Below are 19404 nucleotides of genomic sequence, written 5' to 3' on the forward strand. Positions count from 1 at the left end.
GGGGGGGGGGGGGGGGGTGTATTAAGTTAACAAAATCAAATACTGGTACGCCAGTTTTAGTGAAATGACTACGCTAAATCTGTGGAAATCTCTCCTGACTCTAGCCCTATAATCTTAAAATCAATTTTCCACAAGACATAAGCCCCCGTTTAATAACAAATACATTTAAAAATGGACTTTGTTTAATCCACTGACCTACAAATGCTGCTTTAAAAACATATCTTTGTGTTTTCATAAGGTAATGACACAAACGTAGACAGCTCAAAAAGGTACACACATACGACAACATCTCTATGGAAAAATACAGACCAAAATAAACAAAAGCTGGGCCACACAGAATATTGATACCTGGGCAATTTGATTTATAAAAGTCAAGTTATTCTCTGTATGGTGGCCTGTCCAGTCCAAACTAAATCATAGGAAAAAACGGACAGCCAATATATTATTATAGTAAATACCCTGTTGATTTTCAAAAACAATTAGCAAATAGATTTTTTTTAATATAAAATATATTAATTAAAATATATTACTTTATGATTACAATATTACTTTCTTTAAAAGGTGACTTTGGCTTGTTACCTTGAACATAATTGCTATAAAACAGGCCTGAATAAAGTTGATGCGTCTTAATTTGCAATCAGCACGAACACCAAAACACACCTGCTGAGGTGACGCTTCACACCGACAGTTTGAATGTTAATATGTGGCACAGTAAGGATTCACACTGTGTTAACATTACCCAAATGTGCTGATTCATCATTGTACATCGCACACATTGTAGTAGCTCATTTTATAAACACGATCCAGTATTATTGTGTGCTTACGGTACTTCATACCACATTAGAATGGAGGCCAACGCTCTCAGTTCTCTGGAAAAAGGCCATTTAAATAAATTTAAATTGAAAAGTGTTAAACTCTGTTCATCAGTGTCATCTTGTACCTCCGGATCATTCTGTAAAACTGAAGCTGCTGAATCATTCTATGATAAAGCATTTAGCGTTTTAGCATCACGTACTGTCCTCCAATTTCTTTCCACATTCAAAATTATTTTGTAATAAAACAGGATATACTCAAGCAATGTGTGCTGTAAATACATTTCTACATCTAGGCATACACCGTAAAGAGGCAAATATTTACAGTGAAAAAGCTAAAGTATCTTCATTTTCTCCCCTTGCCTTGAGTCTTGTTTTGTTTGTCACTGGTGATCTTTCAAAACACACATACAAGCATTAGAAACCTCACCTCATGGGAGGCAATATCTACAAACTGGCTGTTTTGGGGAGAAAATGAAGGTTCACACAGTAGGAAGTGACTCTAGACCTGGAAAAGATCTCAATTTGCCAAAAGCAACATAAAGTCATTTCTATATATATAGATTATTCTTCTTTTTACCCCCGTTTGATTGTAAGTGCACAGCTACTACCATATATCCAGGTGGTGTTCAAGTGCTTTGCCTTTCAACTGTTTCAAAGATTGATGTAATGTGCAATCCTCACGAGTCATCGCTCTAAATTCCATTTATATTCTCTTTCTCAAACTATACATGTTCTTTCTACTTCTTGAATCTGAGTGTGGTCAGTAATAAATGTACAGTTTCTCTATAAAACAGTTACTGTGAGTTGCACTTTCCTGCCATGCGTGCGTAAATGCCAGGAGGTATACTCTACAACAAATGATTATCATTAGCGCCCTTTTTCTTTTGCCTGATTAGGCCCAATAATAAAAAGTGTCAGTATTAAACACAACAGTCATTATGTTCTACAAAAATAGCAACATTCATTTTTCCCTCCTTTTTTATTTTTTTTTAAACTACACATATATACGTATATATATATATTTAAAAAAATATATCACACTAACCCTAGCCGAGTGCAAACGTTCGTCACACGTCTGACAGACTACTGATTTGATTGAGAACTGATTGACATTTCTATCAAAAAATTGCACAAAACAACTTTTTGAAATCGATGTTGGTGAAACAAAAGACCATCCAGTGTAAATCCTTCCCCACAGCGGCCACATGCCGGTTGTTTTATCTGTGAGTGTGGCTAATGCGCTTCACCCTCAGCAGTGATCGATTCGGAATGACCCCGCTCCTGCTTCGTGTCTCGCTTCAAAACAAATCAAACTACCATTTTTCCTTCCAAGTGTTATTCCTTTCATATCATCGCACAACTAAACAGGACACGCACAGTTTCGAGGGGCCGATGCAGTCGTCGTGGCAAAAGGCCCCGCACCCTGTGCACACGATCATCGCCTTCAGTCTGCAGTAGCATTTGGACTGCACGTCCTCCATGTCGGAGCCCTCGATGAACGACTGCTCGGGCGAGGGCTCGCCCTGGTCGCCGTGGTCTAACGAGTGACCGGCCGGTATGGTGGTGACGGTCACCGAGAAAGACATGACCCCGCCGCCGCCGCCGCCGTCCGCCTCGGACGAGGCCGCGGAAGAGCCGACGCCTGCGGCGCCGTGGGTCAGAGTGTGAGGTACAGACATGCTGATGGTGCCGCCGTAGCACGACGCTGCCACCACTTCCTGATTATCCAGCGTTCTCTGGGTGTGAAAGGCAGACTGCCGCTGGTGAATGGGATCCACTTGGGCGAGATATGGCTGGGAGTTCCCTTGGTTGCTATTGCGGAGTTCAAGGTGCCGTCGGTGTGACTGAGAAAAGGGGCTGGTGTCTTTGGCTGTCGCGCTGGTGCTGTTGTTGTCGCCGCCGGCTGCACTGTCCTCTGATCCGGGCTCAGTCTTTACATTGGAGCAATGCTGAATGCTCGCTGCTTCATCGGACTTGGTTATCGAGAATCCGTGCTGCTCCGTTTTAACCCCGGAAGCAGGAAAGAAACATTTCCTGGCAGGTTCCTCTTCCTCTTCTTCTGTGCTTTCCCTTTTTAAACTGGACACAGACACGTTGGGGATGACCGACTGCTGCAGCCTCTTGCTCTCCGGTCCTCGGCCGTATGTGGACACATTGAGCAGGTAATGCCCCGTCATGGCAGGCCTGGGCATCCTCTTTCGACCCAGATATCCTACCGAAATCCTGGATTGGTCCTGACGTTCTTCTGCATGCAGCAGCTGATGGACTTTGTGCTGAGGTCCCATAGCACCGTAAGGCTGGCTCTGCTGGCCTTTCCTCTGCATTAGAGCCTGCAGGATCTGCTCCTGAGTCTCCTTGTCGGGAAGCTCCCTGTGGTGTCTCGTGTATTCCACTCCTGCTCGTCCTGCCGTACTGAACTGGTGGGACACCGGCTTATCGGCCCTGTGCTCAGCAGAGTGTGGCGTCTTCCCCTTACTACCACAGGGAACGTTTGACATCTTCACTTCCTCTATGGAAAGCGGTTTCGGGAGGATCTGCTCCAACGGAACCTCTCTTCCCTGCAGAAGCTGAGTGACCAGCGGGTTATTTGCAGGGATATAGGAGCTGGTCTTGGTTGATCCAGCAAACGATGGGTTCTCCTGTCCCTTCAGAGCGTGCACAGGTGATGTAGTGTGCTGCATATGAACGCTATCGGGTCCTGCACTGACAGAACCAGCAGGAGGACCTTTCTGTTCTTCATCAGTTTTGCTGGGGTAAGAGGTTTGAGACCAGTTCGGGCTTAGCTGGCCAAAAGAGTCCAGTGGGCGAGAAGGAGGTGTACCGGTCCCACTGCTGCTGCTGCTGGAGGCCGGTAGCCTGGTCGATGCCTGTGGGGACGTTGGGCTGGTGCTGGGCGATGGCTGGGTCCGCTCGCCGCCGCCTCCCCCCGGCCCCGGGCCCGGCACCGCTCCCTTCGATGCAGATGACACCGCGGCAGCCGCTGCTCGCTGCGCCCGGGCAAGCTGAGCTTTAGCTTTGATGTCGGCCAAAGTGCGGGCACCGGTACGGCCCGGGCTGCTCAGCGGGGCCGGGAGGGGAGTCCTGGGGGAGACTTGACTCGGTGACAAAGGAACGGGAAGAATTCGTGCCACTGGGATCTGCAGAGTAAAAAAAAAAGGAGATGTTATAGAAATACTTCAAGAAATGCATATATTAGTAAATTAAATTTTCTCCACAACATAGCCAGGTAGCTGATTTACGGGATTTATTTGGGAAGCTAATACTGTTTGGAATATACTGATAATAAAGATCAACAGCAGAGAAATGCAGAAGGGGTTTGAGACATTTCTACGGACATTTGATCATTTTTGACACATTTTTTTGCACATGCCTCTCTAACTGTGAATGTGTGACTGCCGCACTCTGCAAAGAAGAAGGAAGCTACAAACTTGTCAGAGCCGCCCTTCCAGCCTACAAGTGGTGAGTTATTTTTGGATACTCAAGAGATAGATACATAAATCAGAGGAGTCTCCTACCTTGAGCGGTGGAACCCTCTGATTTGTTGCTGAAGTTGGTGTCGCAGGGCTAGATATGGAAGACGCTGGAGGAGATGCAGAGGAGACTGAGGACAATGAGGACACACGGGGCCTTTTCTCTGGTGTCAACTCATCCCCAATGTCACCGAGAGATTTCCTTTTCAGCGGCTCTGAGGGGCTACTGGGCTCAGAGATGACCTCTTTGCTCTCCTCAGCAGGCTTGACCACAGACACCGGCAGCTCCTCGTTTACCTCTGAACTAGCCGGTGGTGGGCGGCTCTTCTTCACAGGCGACTGGGGAACTTCACTTTTCTCCTCCTTCACTTCCTCCCTGCGCTCCTTTTCAGGCAGAGCACCTGCCGCAGCCCGTTCGGTCGGCCTCTCCACCTCTGGTGTTTTCACTGCAGGCGTCGGCCCCGGCTGTGCTGCGGCGCTCAACTTCCGATCCTCAGCGTACTGCGCTCGCCGTGTCTTCATGGGCTCATTGGTGGAGACTGGCTCTCTCTGAGCAGCCTGCGCCTTCGGAGGCTCCTTTGTGGGCTTGGAGTCTTTCACAGCGGCAGCGGCAGCGTCGCTCTGGCTGCTGTCCTCGCTGCCCTTGGGATCCTCTGGTGCTTGAGCGGCAGGTCCCGTCTGATGAGGGGCAGACTCCTGATTCACATCAGCCTTCGTCAGCTCTTTGGATTCCTCAAAGCTGAGCCCAGAACTAGACAGAGAGAGAGAGAGAGAGAGAAAGGGAGAGAAGAGGAAGGTAGAAAGACAAATAAATAAACAAATCCATAAATTAAGTGAATTCTCTCTTAAAAGGAACACAGATGTTTTATAAAACACTAAGCTTTTGAAGGAATTATTAGGAACACACACACTCAGTAGGGCTTTAAAGTGAAAGTGATTCAAACCGGACAAACATCAACAATTAAGTTGCTAGTTTTGTTTCATAGATCACTGAATAAAAGCGTTGCAGTGCAGTTATTGTTCACCTTTTTTTTTTTTAAATGAATTAAAAATGTTCTACACCTGAGTGATGAGAGGGGAATTTGAAATATAGGAATTAGAAATCATCCACTCAGCCCGCATGTCATTTGCATATCATCCCGCTTTGATTAGCATCTTGATCCATTAATGAGCCTCCAAATTAGATTCAATTTGATTTAGCCTATCTTGAAGCAATACGATGTTGTTGGATATAATGTAATTCAATACAATGTGATCAATAAAGTGAACAAACATTGTAATTCAACTAATACTGTAGTTATATGTTACCGAGACACAATCTTATTTCTGTAAAGTGATATGAGGATGGATCTCATTCAGCTCTAAATAATCATTTCTGAGATTAGACGTACAATCAAAAAAGATTGCCTCTCTACTGTTGTCGGTCCTAGATGGCTTTTAATGTGAAAGGAACTGTCTTTTGGCTTTTGGCAAAACTGAAAAACAATGTGCCGTCCAACTTCTCCAAAGCCGGATTAGTGAATGAATAAATAATATATCGAGGAGAAGGACTTACTTTTCCCCATAATAGTTTTCAAAGAAGGCTTCCTTCCACAGCTCAACTCTCTTTTCCTTCTCTATTTCTTGGCGCATTCGTAGCTGCAACTCAGGAGTGAACTCCCCTGTAGAGACAAAAGGATGTGTTACACATGTTCTGTGCCGTAGCACTGAACCTTGGTGACATAATCGTTCTTTGAATATGAGCTGAATGCAGTTATTAGCAGATGGAAACAGTTGCACTGACCCTCAGCCAGTCTCTCCTTCCACGACTGAGCCGCTGACGTGAAGAACTCGTTGTTCAAGGCAGAACTAGTGACCTTCAGAAGGCCGTCCATGCAGGCCTGGGGAGAGGAGGCACAATGTTATGACTAACATCATCACAATCACCATCACTGCATCAGTACATGGACGTGTGCTTCTCATCTGTGGACATTAATAAATGCTGTACTGAGGTTGGCTGTGTGTAAAATGTGGAGGTGTGTTTTCAACTGTTTAGCGAGATAGTTTAACACATTATACGACGATTGACAGGAAATCACATGCAATAACACAACACTTAGTACACTTAGCAACATAAGAAGTATAATTTTAGAGCCACCTGCCGGTCAACTTCAGGAAGAAGTTTGAGCAGCCTCTGTTGGCAGTCTGGAGGCAGGACGGAGAAGGTGTGCTTGTTGATGATCGCCCTTAAGTTGGTGTTGACCAAAATGGAGTCTGGCGTTTCCACATCTATTTTACACTTTGTACGTTTCAGCTGCCCTGCAATGTGAAACAGGAAACAGATGTAAGCCAAGACGGATGAAGCAATGCCGATCATGCAACTGTGACCTTGAGTAATTTACTCTCAGGCGTTGTCGTGTCATTCATTTTCCTTCTTAACATTTGTGTTCTGCTAACATGGGATCATTTCACTTGGTCCGTTTATTAAAGGATGCAGTTAACTCCATCGTAGTCCGAGCAAGCGGGCAGAAATAAGTTTGCACCCAACTGTGAGATGATTTTAAACAGTTCTAATGGATAAGATTGGCTTTGTTCTACATTTTCCTTTTGTCAACAAACCCCATGAATCAACAATACATGTGTCAGTGTCTAGACACTGTCCGACTTCCCTATACCCTGCATATCAAACAGAGTCAGAGTAGATAAGTAAATAAGAATAAGGTGAAGCAGCACCTCTGACATTTACGCCAAATTTGGAAGAAATTCCCTCCGGGCGTTCTTGAGAAAACGTAGAAATCTAGAAGTTCAGCAGCCGCTGGATTAACTTAAAGCAGATGTGTGACTTACCTGCACCGAGGCGGCCGGACCTCTGAGAAACCTTCCGCGGGACGACCGGGTGGCATAAGTCTGTTTGGACAGAAGGAGAGGAGGAGAAAGAGAAAGCTCTGAGATCTGTTTACACAAGGATGCTGCCAATTATATGAGTCATGTTTGGATGGTGATAGTACAATGCCCTTTGTTGTGTAGTTATGAGTAATAAGTAATAACAGGACAGAAGAACTGCATCAGTCTTTTAGCATCAAAACTGTGTGGATTATCGTGCAATGAGCGTTAATATAACATCCAAAGTGACTACTATTCATTTCATTTCATATAACAGCTGCCACCTACCAGTCTTTGTAGTGATGTCCGCCATATCTTTAATGGTTTTCAGAAGCAGTCTAGGACTGGAGGTGGTTGGCATTCCCCCCTGTCTGCGCTGGTTTCTCTGTTGCTGCTGCTTCAAGGCCTGAAACCGAGCAAAACAAGGAAAGGAACAAATGGCCAGCAGTATGAGAAAAACAGTGTGAATGTGTGAAACCCTCTGTTTCCCTGCAACTACTACCCCAGGGCCACTTGCCTGGTTAAATAACAGCTAAATGAAACATAGGTTGCATAACAAAAGCGTAAATCCTACTCTGCGTTTTGAGTCTGTCGAGAAGTCTGATCGCCTCACAAGCACAATGTCAACAAATTAAAGAAGCAATCCAAGAGTCCGCTGATTGTCTTTGTTTTAAGAAGAAAAAGACACAATAAGTCTCTCCGGCGCCAATATTTTTGCAAAATCTCAACCTTCTTGTGTTTCCTACGCCCAATAAAGGAACACAAATTGGTCTTACACAGCCAAAAACAAAAAGTTCCACACCAGCACAGATGGAGTGAATTACAATCTGTGCAATCAAGTGAAATCTAATTAGATGTAACACAAAAAGCACAAAGCAGCCAATAGGAAAAATGTTGAACAGGGTGGATTATGAGGACATTAATACTGTAAAACCAGCTAAAGGCATTTTTCCTGCCGCCTCATTGTTTTCAAATAATCAGCACAAGATGTTTTACGGGCAGGCAATGGAAGGAGAGTTTGTGCCTGCCGACGAGCCAACGTGGGTTGTGTACACGTTTACTGAAAACCAGTCAGCGGAAAACAGTTCAGAGAAATGTGGTGAACTCTGCAGAGAAGAGTGAAGACGTAGTATGATATGGATTAGAGGTGTGAGACTTCAGATCAGAACTGTATTTTGATTTCATAGTACCAGTCTCCTTTTAAAAAGGCTACACATTGTTTGTTAATGCAAGTAAAACCACGTGAATATATCACTGAATTTAACAAGTGTGTATTGTGCATGTTGCAGCGTGGAGTGGCAGGGATGTACATGAGGGTGTGGCAGGAACTCGTGCACCATCTGAGACGTGTTTGCACAAATAGTGAACATAGTATTTACTCCGCTAAAAAGCTGTTATCAAGAAATAAACAATAAGCAATAGCAAACCCGTCCGTACCTGTTTCAAAGCTTTCTTGCTGTGTTTCTGCGAGGGAGAGATGAGCTTACTGGTGGGGACCGAAGGCGACGAGCATCGAGGCTGCGGAGACGACGGCTGTGACTGCAGCTTGGAGGGAACTACGAAACACAAAAGTACACAAAACAGATGTGAGAAAATACACTTCCTGAGGGTGGTGTGCGGACTTTATCACATCATGCTTTTGTTTTGATGAAACTGAAACCAATACCTTGCACAAAGAAGCAGACTGCATTACCTTGCAAAAATATCATATTACTAAAAACGGGCAGAACGTCTCAATAGGAAGATTGTTCACAGCAACCTCTCTGTTCTATATTTCTAATTCTATTTTTCTACATACTGCAGCAGTTCCACTTGTTTCTTTTTTTCCAATGCCACTGGATTTGCATTTGACTTTGTGGCTCTTTGCATTGATTAGTTCAAAAATAAAACAATATCTGAGTCCTCCCACTCGCATATAAACCAAGGTTATTTGCTCGGCAGTTTCTAACTTGTGCATAATGAGGAAGTGGTCACAGGTCATGCTGAGAAAATACAGTTTCCTGTTTTAACAGTCACTTAAAATATTCAAGTGGCAGAGAGAAATAATGAGAGTCGGTGAGAGCACAGCGGGAGGAAAACAAAATAGTTTCTACTTGAAGTTTGCTCTGCAATCCGGTGCAGTCAGGTGTGCTATTCACAAGGAGATGGTTTCACCGCACAGAAGCTCAAAAGAGCAAAAACTGCCATGACGCGACCGCCATGTGCAGCCTGCCGCTTCTCCGCTGACAATTAACAATTAAAGACGTCATGGACACAGCGCGTTTGCTGAAAAGATAAAACCCACCTTTTGCTCTCATCATGTTTGATGCTCAGTGTATTCCAGGAACTATTTTGTGAGGAGACGATGTCATTTGTGCTTGGCTCTTATACTGCTTCTTCAGCCGGTTTCCTGTGTTTCCGCAATGACTTTTCACAACGGCTGCGAAGGGGCGTTAACTGTCATAACAGAGCGCGGTAACCAACCAGCAAAGATGAACTAATGAGTAGAGCTGCAGTCCTTTGCGTCATGACTGCTGTTGATGGCGAACGGAGTATGTTTCTCTCCTACTGACAAGCCTTTTTTCTTTAAAACTGTAGCCGGAGCTTGAAAGTAAAGCTAGTTTGAACATTTTAGTTTGGTGGCATTTAATATTAGTTAGCTTGCAAAATTGGTCTACCATCAGGAACGTTTAGCTATGACATAGTGGTGACGTTTTTTTAATTTCTTGCAAATTCTTAAATTAAGTAATGCACTATAGTTTCTGTTAACATCTCCATTAAATATTAATGTGTTTAAGCTATTATGGTCTGTAAACTCTTCTTAAAGTGGAGCTACTTAAGGGATGTAGTGATATGCAATGATCCCGTATGCGGAGCACAGTACCTCTTCGCATCCACCTTCCTCTCGTGCCCTCTCCTGCTGCGAGGGCACTGCTGCTGTTTTCTGTGCTTTGGGAGTCTGACAGATCGTCACTGCTCTCCTCAGAGCCATCCTCGGACATGTCCTTCGCCACATCGGAGACGTCCTTCTACATGAAAAATAATAGAGTACACAGAGATGTACAAGAAAAAGAAGAGCGGTTATTCCCACGTCACACTCATAGAATTCAACCAAAGCATGATTTAAGTATAAGAGCGTGAAGATATTTATCATGTCATGATGCCAACCAACAATTATGTTTTCCTGATCCTGAAGTAGACTGACATCGTGAATGATCTTTTACATAATAGTAAAGCTGCTTTATGTCTAACTAACCTTTAATGTGTAGACCCCCATTCTGCCTGGGACTTTGTAGAAGATGCCCTCCTCTCCACGAGAGTTTGTGTGCAGCATTGCATTCAGACATGCCAGCGGCGAGGTTCCACTGGATCATGAAAGAAAGAAAAAAGAAGCAAATTACACATCTGTTCCTCAATACATCAAACAGCTGGGAGAAAGACGCAAGAAGGGTAAAGGCTGGTCTGATATCTGGGGAGAATTTGCTACCATGCGTCAAGAGGACATGTATGACTTCAGGTCAAATTCACATCAGTGACGTTGTGAGCAATTTACTGAATGTCTTACCCAGAATCAGTTGAGTAAAACTGGTTCAAGACTAATCTAAGCATTGTAAGGACCTTAAATTAAATTTAAAGGAAAACGTTTGGTAATGAAATGCAACATCTGTTATTAATTTAGAGAATCACACGAGTTAGGGTTACAAATATTGCCCACTGGATCATTTATCTCATTAAATTTGCAGCCCAATACATTTTAGGATAATGTAACTGTGTTGAACTTTTGAATCCATAGAGCAAAAACCTCCTTTACTTTGTTAGAATGTTGAGTCATTTACCATACTGAAGTATATAAATATGTTTTTATGCAACAGGTGGTTATAAATCATAGGTAGAATACGAGTGTGACTCCAACACTGTCTATATGTAACTGAACCTAGGACATGTTATTGTTTATAACATGCAAAAGGTAAAACCAAACAAAGTGGCATTGCAGTGAGTTTGTTAAGATAAGGGGTGGGGGGGCTAGATTTGTCTTACCTTCTGGATGACAACAGTGACAATGAAACAAAAAGAAATGAAACAGTTATTATTTGAGTAAGATAACCGTTACTATGTGAACAAGAAAAAGGGAAGTACGTGATATGAGAAATCAATAACAGAGGCAGAAAGATCTGTCCTCCCTCTCTCTTTCTCGTGATAATGTCTCCTATCTGAAGGCCATTTGCTGTTGTAAAGCTAAGAAAGGAAAACATTTACCTTATTTCTTTAAGTCTTTCTCTTTGGATCACCTGCAAGATCTCTTTATGGCTCATGGGCGTATTAGGGTATTTCTCCAAAACCTGAAAAAATAATAAAATATCATTATCAAAACAAAACAAAAAAGTACAGTTATGTTGTTGAAGTGAGAGTGGTTGTCATAAAACATGATGAAGCACACTTAAGATTCCACACCGGCAAGAAGCTTTCTAACAAAGTTTCCACAAAGACTGTAAGAGCAGGATATCATTCTCAGAATAATCCACACCACAAACACTGTGGGGCTTTTGCCTTTAATAGTAGATAATAGACTAAATGTTTGGTTCACTAGCACGTTGTAAGTAGGAAACACTGCCATGTGTTATAACATGAACAAGGAATGCAGCAAGATCACGTTCATAATAGCGTCGACATCAGCTAACAGGAAAACATATAAATTAAAGAAATGGATAGTACCCAGATCTGTCAGCACTAGAATGTAACTGCACCGTACTGTCCTCAATCTGTCCGTGCTGAACTTCCCTCCATCTGTTGTCACCTGTCTGTCTGTCTGTCTGTCTGTTTATTTGCTTTGTGTGTGTTGAATGTGAGAGCCTCTGTGTTGCATGTCTTGTTAGTACTTGACAATATGAGTCTCCTGAATAATGATACTACTTATATTAATATTCTCACTTCTTTGATTGTTTCTGTATGCATTGTAAAGGGTCAGTATTGCATAACTTATATTCTGTTTTTAGGTTTACTTTGTAACATCTGCCTTAAGGACTACAGATGAAAAATAGCCTCTTGGCTAAACTCTGGTGCATTTATAGCAATGTTTTTATTAATGTGCACTGTCCCATATCAAATAAACCAATAAATAAAATAAAAACAAGCTCACAGTACAGTAACAGTACAGAAACTTGTTTTTATTTAGTTCCCACCTTGCACAGACTTTGTAACGGTTCATGTATCCACCGCATTGCTGTTAACTTGTTGGGCATCTCAGCAAAACAGGACTTAGGTGTGTAGAAACTAACGGTATTATAATTAACTATCTGTAGAGTTATAGCTCCGGTATGTGAGCAACCTACTAACAAGTAATGGCCTAAAACTCAGTGGAGCTAACGCTACTGCACAACTGAACAGTGGCTGTCTTCACGAGCGATAACGTTCAGCTTTAATTATGAAATAGCGGTTGTGGAGTTTGGATATTTTTCAGTCATTAGCACGCTACGCTAGACAGCTAGCTATAATGCTAGCAGCAGTCATTACTGTATTCTGATACATCGCCTGCCGTTGGCATGCGATATATTAACTTGGTGATGTATTAGGGCGTTAATGTAACGTATGGAGAACTTCGTTTAATACTAATAGTGTATGTCACACTGTATTTAATTCGCAGCTGATATCAAACAAACTTGTTGACGAACTCTACGTTAGCACAGGAGCTAGCGTCCTAACCTGACTAGCCGAACTCTACGCTAGCACAGAGCAAGCGTGCTAACCTGGCTAGCCGCGCGCTACCCATGACGTGATTACTTAACGGTTACTTCCTTCGACTTCAGATCGTGACAAACATGTCATCCGCGCTGTGTGGACGCAACACACACATGTGTTTTTTTTTTTTTAAAGGAAAGGTGCTTTTGTGGGGGGGTGCACACAGCTGACAGTCGCCTCGCAACGATGACAGCTAGACGGCTATAGTGACAGCGGTCCTCCAAATGTTTAAGCGTCAAACACGGGCCTTACATCTCGTCTCCACTAGCAGGTCATGAACTCATAAACACAGTTGTACAAAGTGGGAGCGTTCAGGGAAAAACAACCACAACAAACGGCAGATATAAAAAAATTAAAAAAACACCTAGAATACCGTTTTTGCGGCTTCCGCCCACGTCCTCCCCTTCTTTTTCTTCTGCCTCTCCCTCATTGTTGATGTCTCTTCTTATGCAGAGAGTAGTGTTGTAATGTGTCTGTTCCAGTTGGAAGTGTTGCTTTAGTTACCGCGTAAGATCCACTCTCCGTCTGCCATGTTGGACTTACTGTAAAGAGTCACGTGACTCCGAGGGAAACGTCATCTTTACTGTATAAAGCTGTCATTGCAAAGTGTGCAAGTTTCCCCCGCTTATGTTTATAAAGCTGTCAACTAGCAATTAACCGGCAACATAACCCGCATAACTCTTGGGGCAAAATACAGTGGGCAGTTCAAGATCATGTCCGTGTTTATTTTATAAGCAAAATGGACTTTTTGCACGATTTGCACAACTATGAAAAAACAATAAGGCAGCTAATCAAGAGAGCATTGCAGGCTTTCTTCACATTTTTTGGCTCACAATTACATTGCCAAGAAACCGAAGCAACAATGCATCAAGCATACAGGACACAGACCAAGGTGGCCCCCCAGTGGTTGGGGCCCTCAGTTACCACCTTCCACTTTTTTTTTTTTTTGGCAAAGACAAGATACATTTCAATACAATTTAAATGAAAATGTTATCAAATTGAAAATAAAAAAACTGTTAAAATAATTTAATATATCTCTGGTTTCAAATGATAACATTTCGGCTGTGCTAATCATGGAGACTGAGAGAAACATGATGTTTTTTAGGCAACTGTCTATCTTTTGTTCTTGGTTAAGTTGAATGCATGCTTACTAAAGTAATTCTTTCTCAAGAAAAAAGTTGTGAAATCAAGGCAGAAGACCAGCCCCCCCCCCCCCCCCCCCCCATTACTCCTTTGCACAAACTTGAACTAAGGCCAGCCCTGTACACAGTTGACGTATCAGGGGCTTGTCTGATCTGGACTTTCCAGCGGAAGATAGGCAGCAGAGGAGGGTCTTTGTCTCCGAGAGGGAGAAGAGAAGCTCTGAGATCCTGATGTCAGAGTGGTGGACGAGGAGGATGATGGCATGGATGCTGCTTGTGGTGCCTGATACCTGTAGTCCATTAAAAAAAACAAAAAAAACACAGATAAGGACTTATTTCAAATGCAGTATTAAAAAGAAAGCAACATTGATATTTTTGGGGCGATCGGTCAACAGAAATATAAAGTAAATGTATTAACTGAAGGGGGAAAACATGCAAAGATACAGACAGAGAGTGCCTCTATAACTGACACCACTAATACATGCTCAAAACTATATTTCAGAAACTAGGATAGACCCAACATAGGAGTATGATTACAATTCATGGCAATGTTCAGTCTTAAACTGAGTTAACGCTCCTAAGCACGTATTCCTTTCTCATCCGTTCTCTCACCAGGATTGGGATTTCCTGACCCGTGACGATGCAGCGCCGGTCCTCTCTCTCATGGGAACAGTTGCCAGAAGGTCCCGCATCAGCCTGGGAGAGAAGACTCTCTCCATGTGAGCGCCATTCAGGTTCAAGGCGAACATGGTCGGTGGAGACATGTCTAACTCCAACAGCATTATGTTCTCAGCCTGTCAGGACAGACACAAGTAAAGCTGTAATTATATTATGATTACATATGCAAACATACTATTTGAAATCCAGCCAGTTTTGGAGTGCTGGCCTTTATTTGTATAGTATTTTTCCAAAACAGCTTCACATCCTCCAGCTCTAAGAAGGAGGCTGTGAACATGAAAATTGTCTCTTTCTCTGCTGTACTTTCTGCCAACATGTCCGAGCTCTGACCTGGTATCTACATGGGGCCCAAGTTGCGGCGGAAACAGCCATCTGTGCATATTGGCTGATTGGCCTCTTGTATCCCACAGCAGAGAGAGGCCTTCTCTTGAACTGAGTGGGCGCACTGGGAGAAAGACATGGGAAAAGACGGATTTTCATTCAGTTTTAATGCACATTAAGGCCCATATATGGTCAACTGATCACCTCCCACCAGAAGAAATCCCCTGTTAGACAGATAGATAGATACTTTATCAATTATTATTACTGTTATCTCCGCTGTGTTGTCTTCCAGTCAGCTCTCCAACTGTCTCAGGAAACAAAAATATGTGTGTCTGGTTTTCTTTTTATAAAGACATCTGTTTACTGGAAAGGCAGACTGCAAACATTATCTACAGCATTTAGGGTGAGGTGGCTTTACAGCCCATCTGTGTACGTTTTAAAAAACGTCTGACTTTGGTGACTACTAGTGGTTGCACCAAAACAGACACTGTGGCTGACACAATCCAAAGCAGAGTTGAAGTTGTTTCCCACTTTGTAAGAAGCAATTAAAACAAACACAATATACCTTACAGCTGCACTGCATCATGGTCTATTTAGGTGACTGATGGTGCAGAAACTGATTATCTCTGCTGCTTCAGTGATGGATTCCACCCAGTAGGTCAGTTCTATACCCTTTGTGAATCATTTATGATTTGTTTTGGAGGATTGTTATTAGTTTACTGTACCACTTTAAATGTTAAATGATGTTAAATGAAATCACTGACGTCTCTGATGGAATGACCGGATGGAGTCTCCACTGATCCTCCTCACTGTCGAAGTGCAGTCTGTTCATGATCTTGTTCTTTTCCTCTGGAGGTATGAAGTTCTCAATCAGGAGATATCTGCAATAAGAAATAGAAGAACGTGTCAGCTGAGGTCACAGGGAGCGTTACCATTACAAGCTGGAGTGCAGAACTTTAGTCTCCTCCCTCTGGCAGGGAGAGTAGCTGCCACACGGCAGAGACCATACATATAAAGCAGCAGGTAGGAGTGAGGCGGGAAATCCTAAGAAAGCGTCCAAGAAAGGTTTGCGGAGTGGATGCTCCAGATAGAAAAGGAAGGAAGGATTAAAGTAAAAAGGCGAGCTCACCTGCAGGCATACATGTGCCAGTAAGGGAAAGTCACCGCAGACATCACAATCTGATATACTGTGAAATACAAAGAGCTTTCCTTAGCGGCGATGGGCTCAATCAGCCTTGTGTGAACTTAGCAAGGGCTCGAATGTAACGGTCATTCATTTACATGTTAAAGTCCTGCAGTCCAGCTTTAAAACAACAACTTATATACCTTAGAGAGCACAAAACGATAATATAAATATGTTCCTCCATTTATATTAAAAACAACCTTTTTTATCCCTGGAAAATGGTGCAGTATACAAATATAAGGCATTGAATAATAGTCATCCTCTGCACAATAAACAAACTGCTTAACAATAAACATAAAGCCTTTATTTCCCTGTCTGGTTACAGCTTCTGATACTGCAAATAGACAAGAAAAACCTCTAGTTAAGATCGTCACTTGATCATAACAATATTTAGATACACAGTAGCTGTACACGTATAGTGTGTTGTTTGCAGATTTCTAATTAAAACATAAAACAAAAAAATAAATATGAATTTTAAAATTCAAAATTGTCCTTTTCATCAAAATTAATATCTCCAATATCAGATATATTACAAACTATATTTCTGCAGATATAGTACAACTTTTACACAACTTTCAAGATAACTGAAATGATTTGTAGAAAACATTTTTACAACTATATGCTAATGACACCTTGTCATGATTAAATGCTACGTTTAGTAAACTCTTCCTCTGTCTCTAAATGCATGTGTATGATGTACAAACAATAGAAAGCCATGTGATGATGATGATGATGAACAGTTTATGTATCACTCTGTGATGTGACTACTCACTTGTACTTGAGTTCTCTGGTGAGTTCGGTCTGCGTCTGTTCGAGCTCCTGTCTGGTGATGATGTGTTCATCAAAGACATCTCTCACCTCGGCCTTCACCAACTGCAGTTTGGCGTACAGCTGCAGAAATAGATGACTCTATCATTACTGGTGTTAGTTAAAGCTGCACTGGAGGAGATGTTTAAATAAAAACACACACTTATGGCTTCAATGAGAACGCTAAAGAAGTTAAGAGCTCCGTCCAGAGAAACCCGGATTCACCAGCGTTACCTCTCCTGGCGACATCGGATGCTTAAAAACTTAAGTTATGATGAATTCGTTTTGTGATACCGGCGCTGGGACGTGTCAGCGGGTGAATCGTCTTACCCTCTTCAGCTTTTTTGTCTTGTGTTCCACCTCCTGCTGCAGGGAGGAGAACGTCTCTCTCATTTCTAGGGTCTCCTCGTCCTGCAGCATCATCTGCTGCCGCATCTCTCTCTCTCCTCTTATCTGCAGATCACACAGAACATTGAGCTCAGGTAAAGATGAACACAAGCATCACACCTCTAGTACAATGACTGGTAACACAAGAAGAAGAAAAAACACACCAAGAAGCATTATATATACAGGGTTGTTGTTGTTTTTAAGATACCTGTTCTGCTATTTCTTGCCTCTTCAGCTCCAGTGTTTTCTGCTGTTCATTTGTGTGATCAATTATAGTCTTCCCTCCCACTAACAGTTTGCTCTCCATAGCCTGTGGACAAAGACATGAAATGAATTATTCATGTAAATTTCTTTTGTTCCACCCGTGTCTCGTTTATCCCCCACTACGATCTTCACGCGTACCTTATATTTCTCAATGATCTTCTCCAAAGCGTCTTGATCCCACTGCATGTCCACCAAACTCTTCCTGTTGTCGTTCATGTGCTTCAGCCTCTCACCGTTCCTCTGGCACGTCATGGTCTTGGGGAAGTCACTTGCATCTTTCACGCGGCGTCTCACCTCTGGTTCCTCCTCGAAAGCCTTCCACACCTCCGCATCCCTCTCCCCGAACATCTCCTCGTCCATGCCGGCCATGCTTTTGCTCAGCCTCTTGCTATTCCTCTTTCTCCTCCTCTCTTTTGCCAGCATCCCTCGCTCCTCCAGCTGGGCTTTCAGGCGTGCGATCTCCTCCTGGAACTCCCTCAGCAGGGCGTCTTTGGGATCCTCGTTGATCCGGGGTTTGTTCTTTATGTTCTTGGCCCTGTTGGCGTACCTCAGAGTGGCCAGGGATTCATCAAAGTGCTTGTGCGACGGCCCCACTGTTGCTATCATGACCGTCTTGGCGTTGCCACCCAGTGAGTCCTGGAGCAAGCGGGTCAGTTTGGAGTCCCTGTACGGGACGTGGGTGCTCTTCCCGTCCACCAGGGCCGATATCACGTTCCCCAGTGCCGAGAGGGACAGGTTGATTTTGGCTGCTTCCTTGAGCCTCAGCCCTTTTGCACCCGTCTTGCTCTGGCGCTCGCTGCCAGCCAGGTCGACCATGTTCAGCTTCCCGACGCGGATGTGGTCCTCTCCGTCTGGCCCGGCTTCGCTGCACTCCACGGTGATGAGAAAGATGGCATGAGAGCGAGAGCTGCGTTCATTCATGTTGGTGAACCCCACTGACCTGGACTGGTTGCCTATGTTCATCACATGTTCAATCTCAGTGGCATTCTTTGTGACCACTGAGGACAGGTCTTTCACGTACACACCACAGTCAGGGTTTTCTTTAAGCTCCAGTTTCCTGTTGTTATCTTTGCACAGCAGGTCTCTGATCTCCTCCTGGTAGATCTCGAGGTACGATGACCTCACCAGGTACTTCTGATTCTGAGTTCTGGATATTTGGGTGAAAATGTGCTGAAATGAATTCGGTATGACGCCTCTCATCTCCGGGTCGTTTGACACTCCTTGCATGGTGTGCGTTTTACCTGTCCCGGTTTGTCCGTACGCGAATATAGTCCCGTTGAAGCCCTGCAGGACGGAGTCCACGAGGGGTCTCACGGCGTCATCGTAGATGTCGCCCTGTTTTGAATCCCAGCCGTACACGGAATCAAACGTGAACACTTTCATCGGCTCATCAGGTGGTGCCTTCGGCTTCTTGAGGGTGATCTGCCCCAGTCTGTCATCAATGTGCAGGATGTTTTCACAGTCCCCCGTCTCCTCTCTCCTGCTGAATGGCCGGCAGCGGACCACCACCCTGACCGCCTCGCAATGTTTGGCTTTAGGCATTTTGGTCAATAAAAAAAAAAAATTTAAAAAAAGTGTCGTCACCACGTTAAAAAGCCATTTTTCTCGGGCGGGGTCCTGCGATGCTCCTTCTCCGTTCAGGTGCTTTAATGTCCTGCGGTCAGACACACCCCACGTGGGCCGTTCTCATCATCCCGATGAACTCGCAGCATCTTCTCCGAAAAGAAGCGATGTCACCACATATTTAAAAAAGGATGCTG

The 19404-nt window shown here is 43.6% G+C and overlaps 2 protein-coding genes across 2 annotated transcripts; both read right to left on the reverse strand.

Moving 5' to 3' along the window:
* Positions 1–13369, reverse strand: asxl2 (ASXL transcriptional regulator 2). The gene is made up of 12 exons (XM_079175269.1): positions 13236–13369; positions 11384–11466; positions 10383–10491; positions 10011–10155; positions 8585–8703; positions 7436–7553; positions 7112–7171; positions 6423–6583; positions 6069–6165; positions 5841–5946; positions 4331–5036; positions 1–3952 (listed from the first exon to the last, which is right to left on the reverse strand). The coding sequence occupies exons 1-12, from the start codon at positions 13290–13292 to the stop codon at positions 2165–2167; spliced, it is 3549 nt and encodes a 1182-aa protein (XP_079031395.1). The 5' UTR covers positions 13293–13369; the 3' UTR covers positions 1–2164.
* Positions 13370–14140: 771 nt separating this feature from the next.
* On the reverse strand, positions 14141–19189 carry kif3cb (kinesin family member 3Cb; the record flags this gene model as incomplete). The annotated part of the gene is made up of 8 exons (XM_079174065.1): positions 17783–19189; positions 17589–17690; positions 17324–17446; positions 16959–17077; positions 15768–15884; positions 15013–15127; positions 14617–14798; positions 14141–14294 (listed from the first exon to the last, which is right to left on the reverse strand). Exons 1-8 carry the CDS (start codon positions 19184–19186, stop codon positions 14141–14143), a joined length of 2316 nt encoding a protein of 771 aa, XP_079030191.1. The 5' UTR covers positions 19187–19189.
* Positions 19190–19404: the final 215 nt, after the last annotated feature.

Source organism: Pholis gunnellus (assembly GCF_910591455.1).
Source record: "Pholis gunnellus genome assembly, chromosome: 15".
Classification (NCBI taxonomy): domain Eukaryota; kingdom Metazoa; phylum Chordata; class Actinopteri; order Perciformes; family Pholidae; genus Pholis; species Pholis gunnellus.

Bases quoted from the DNA above. Each gene is read 5' to 3' on its own strand.
- asxl2 (XM_079175269.1), bottom strand. From the start codon at position 13,292: ATGAGGGAGAGGCAGAAGAAAAAGAAGGGGAGGACGTGGGCGGAAGCC. The intron at 5,947-6,068 runs GTCAGTGCAACT...TTGTCTCTACAG, and splicing joins GAAGGAGAGACTGGCTGAGG to GGGAGTTCACTCCTGAGTTG. The intron at 3,953-4,330 runs GTAGGAGACTCC...TTTACTCTGCAG, and splicing joins AGAGGGTTCCACCGCTCAAG to ATCCCAGTGGCACGAATTCT.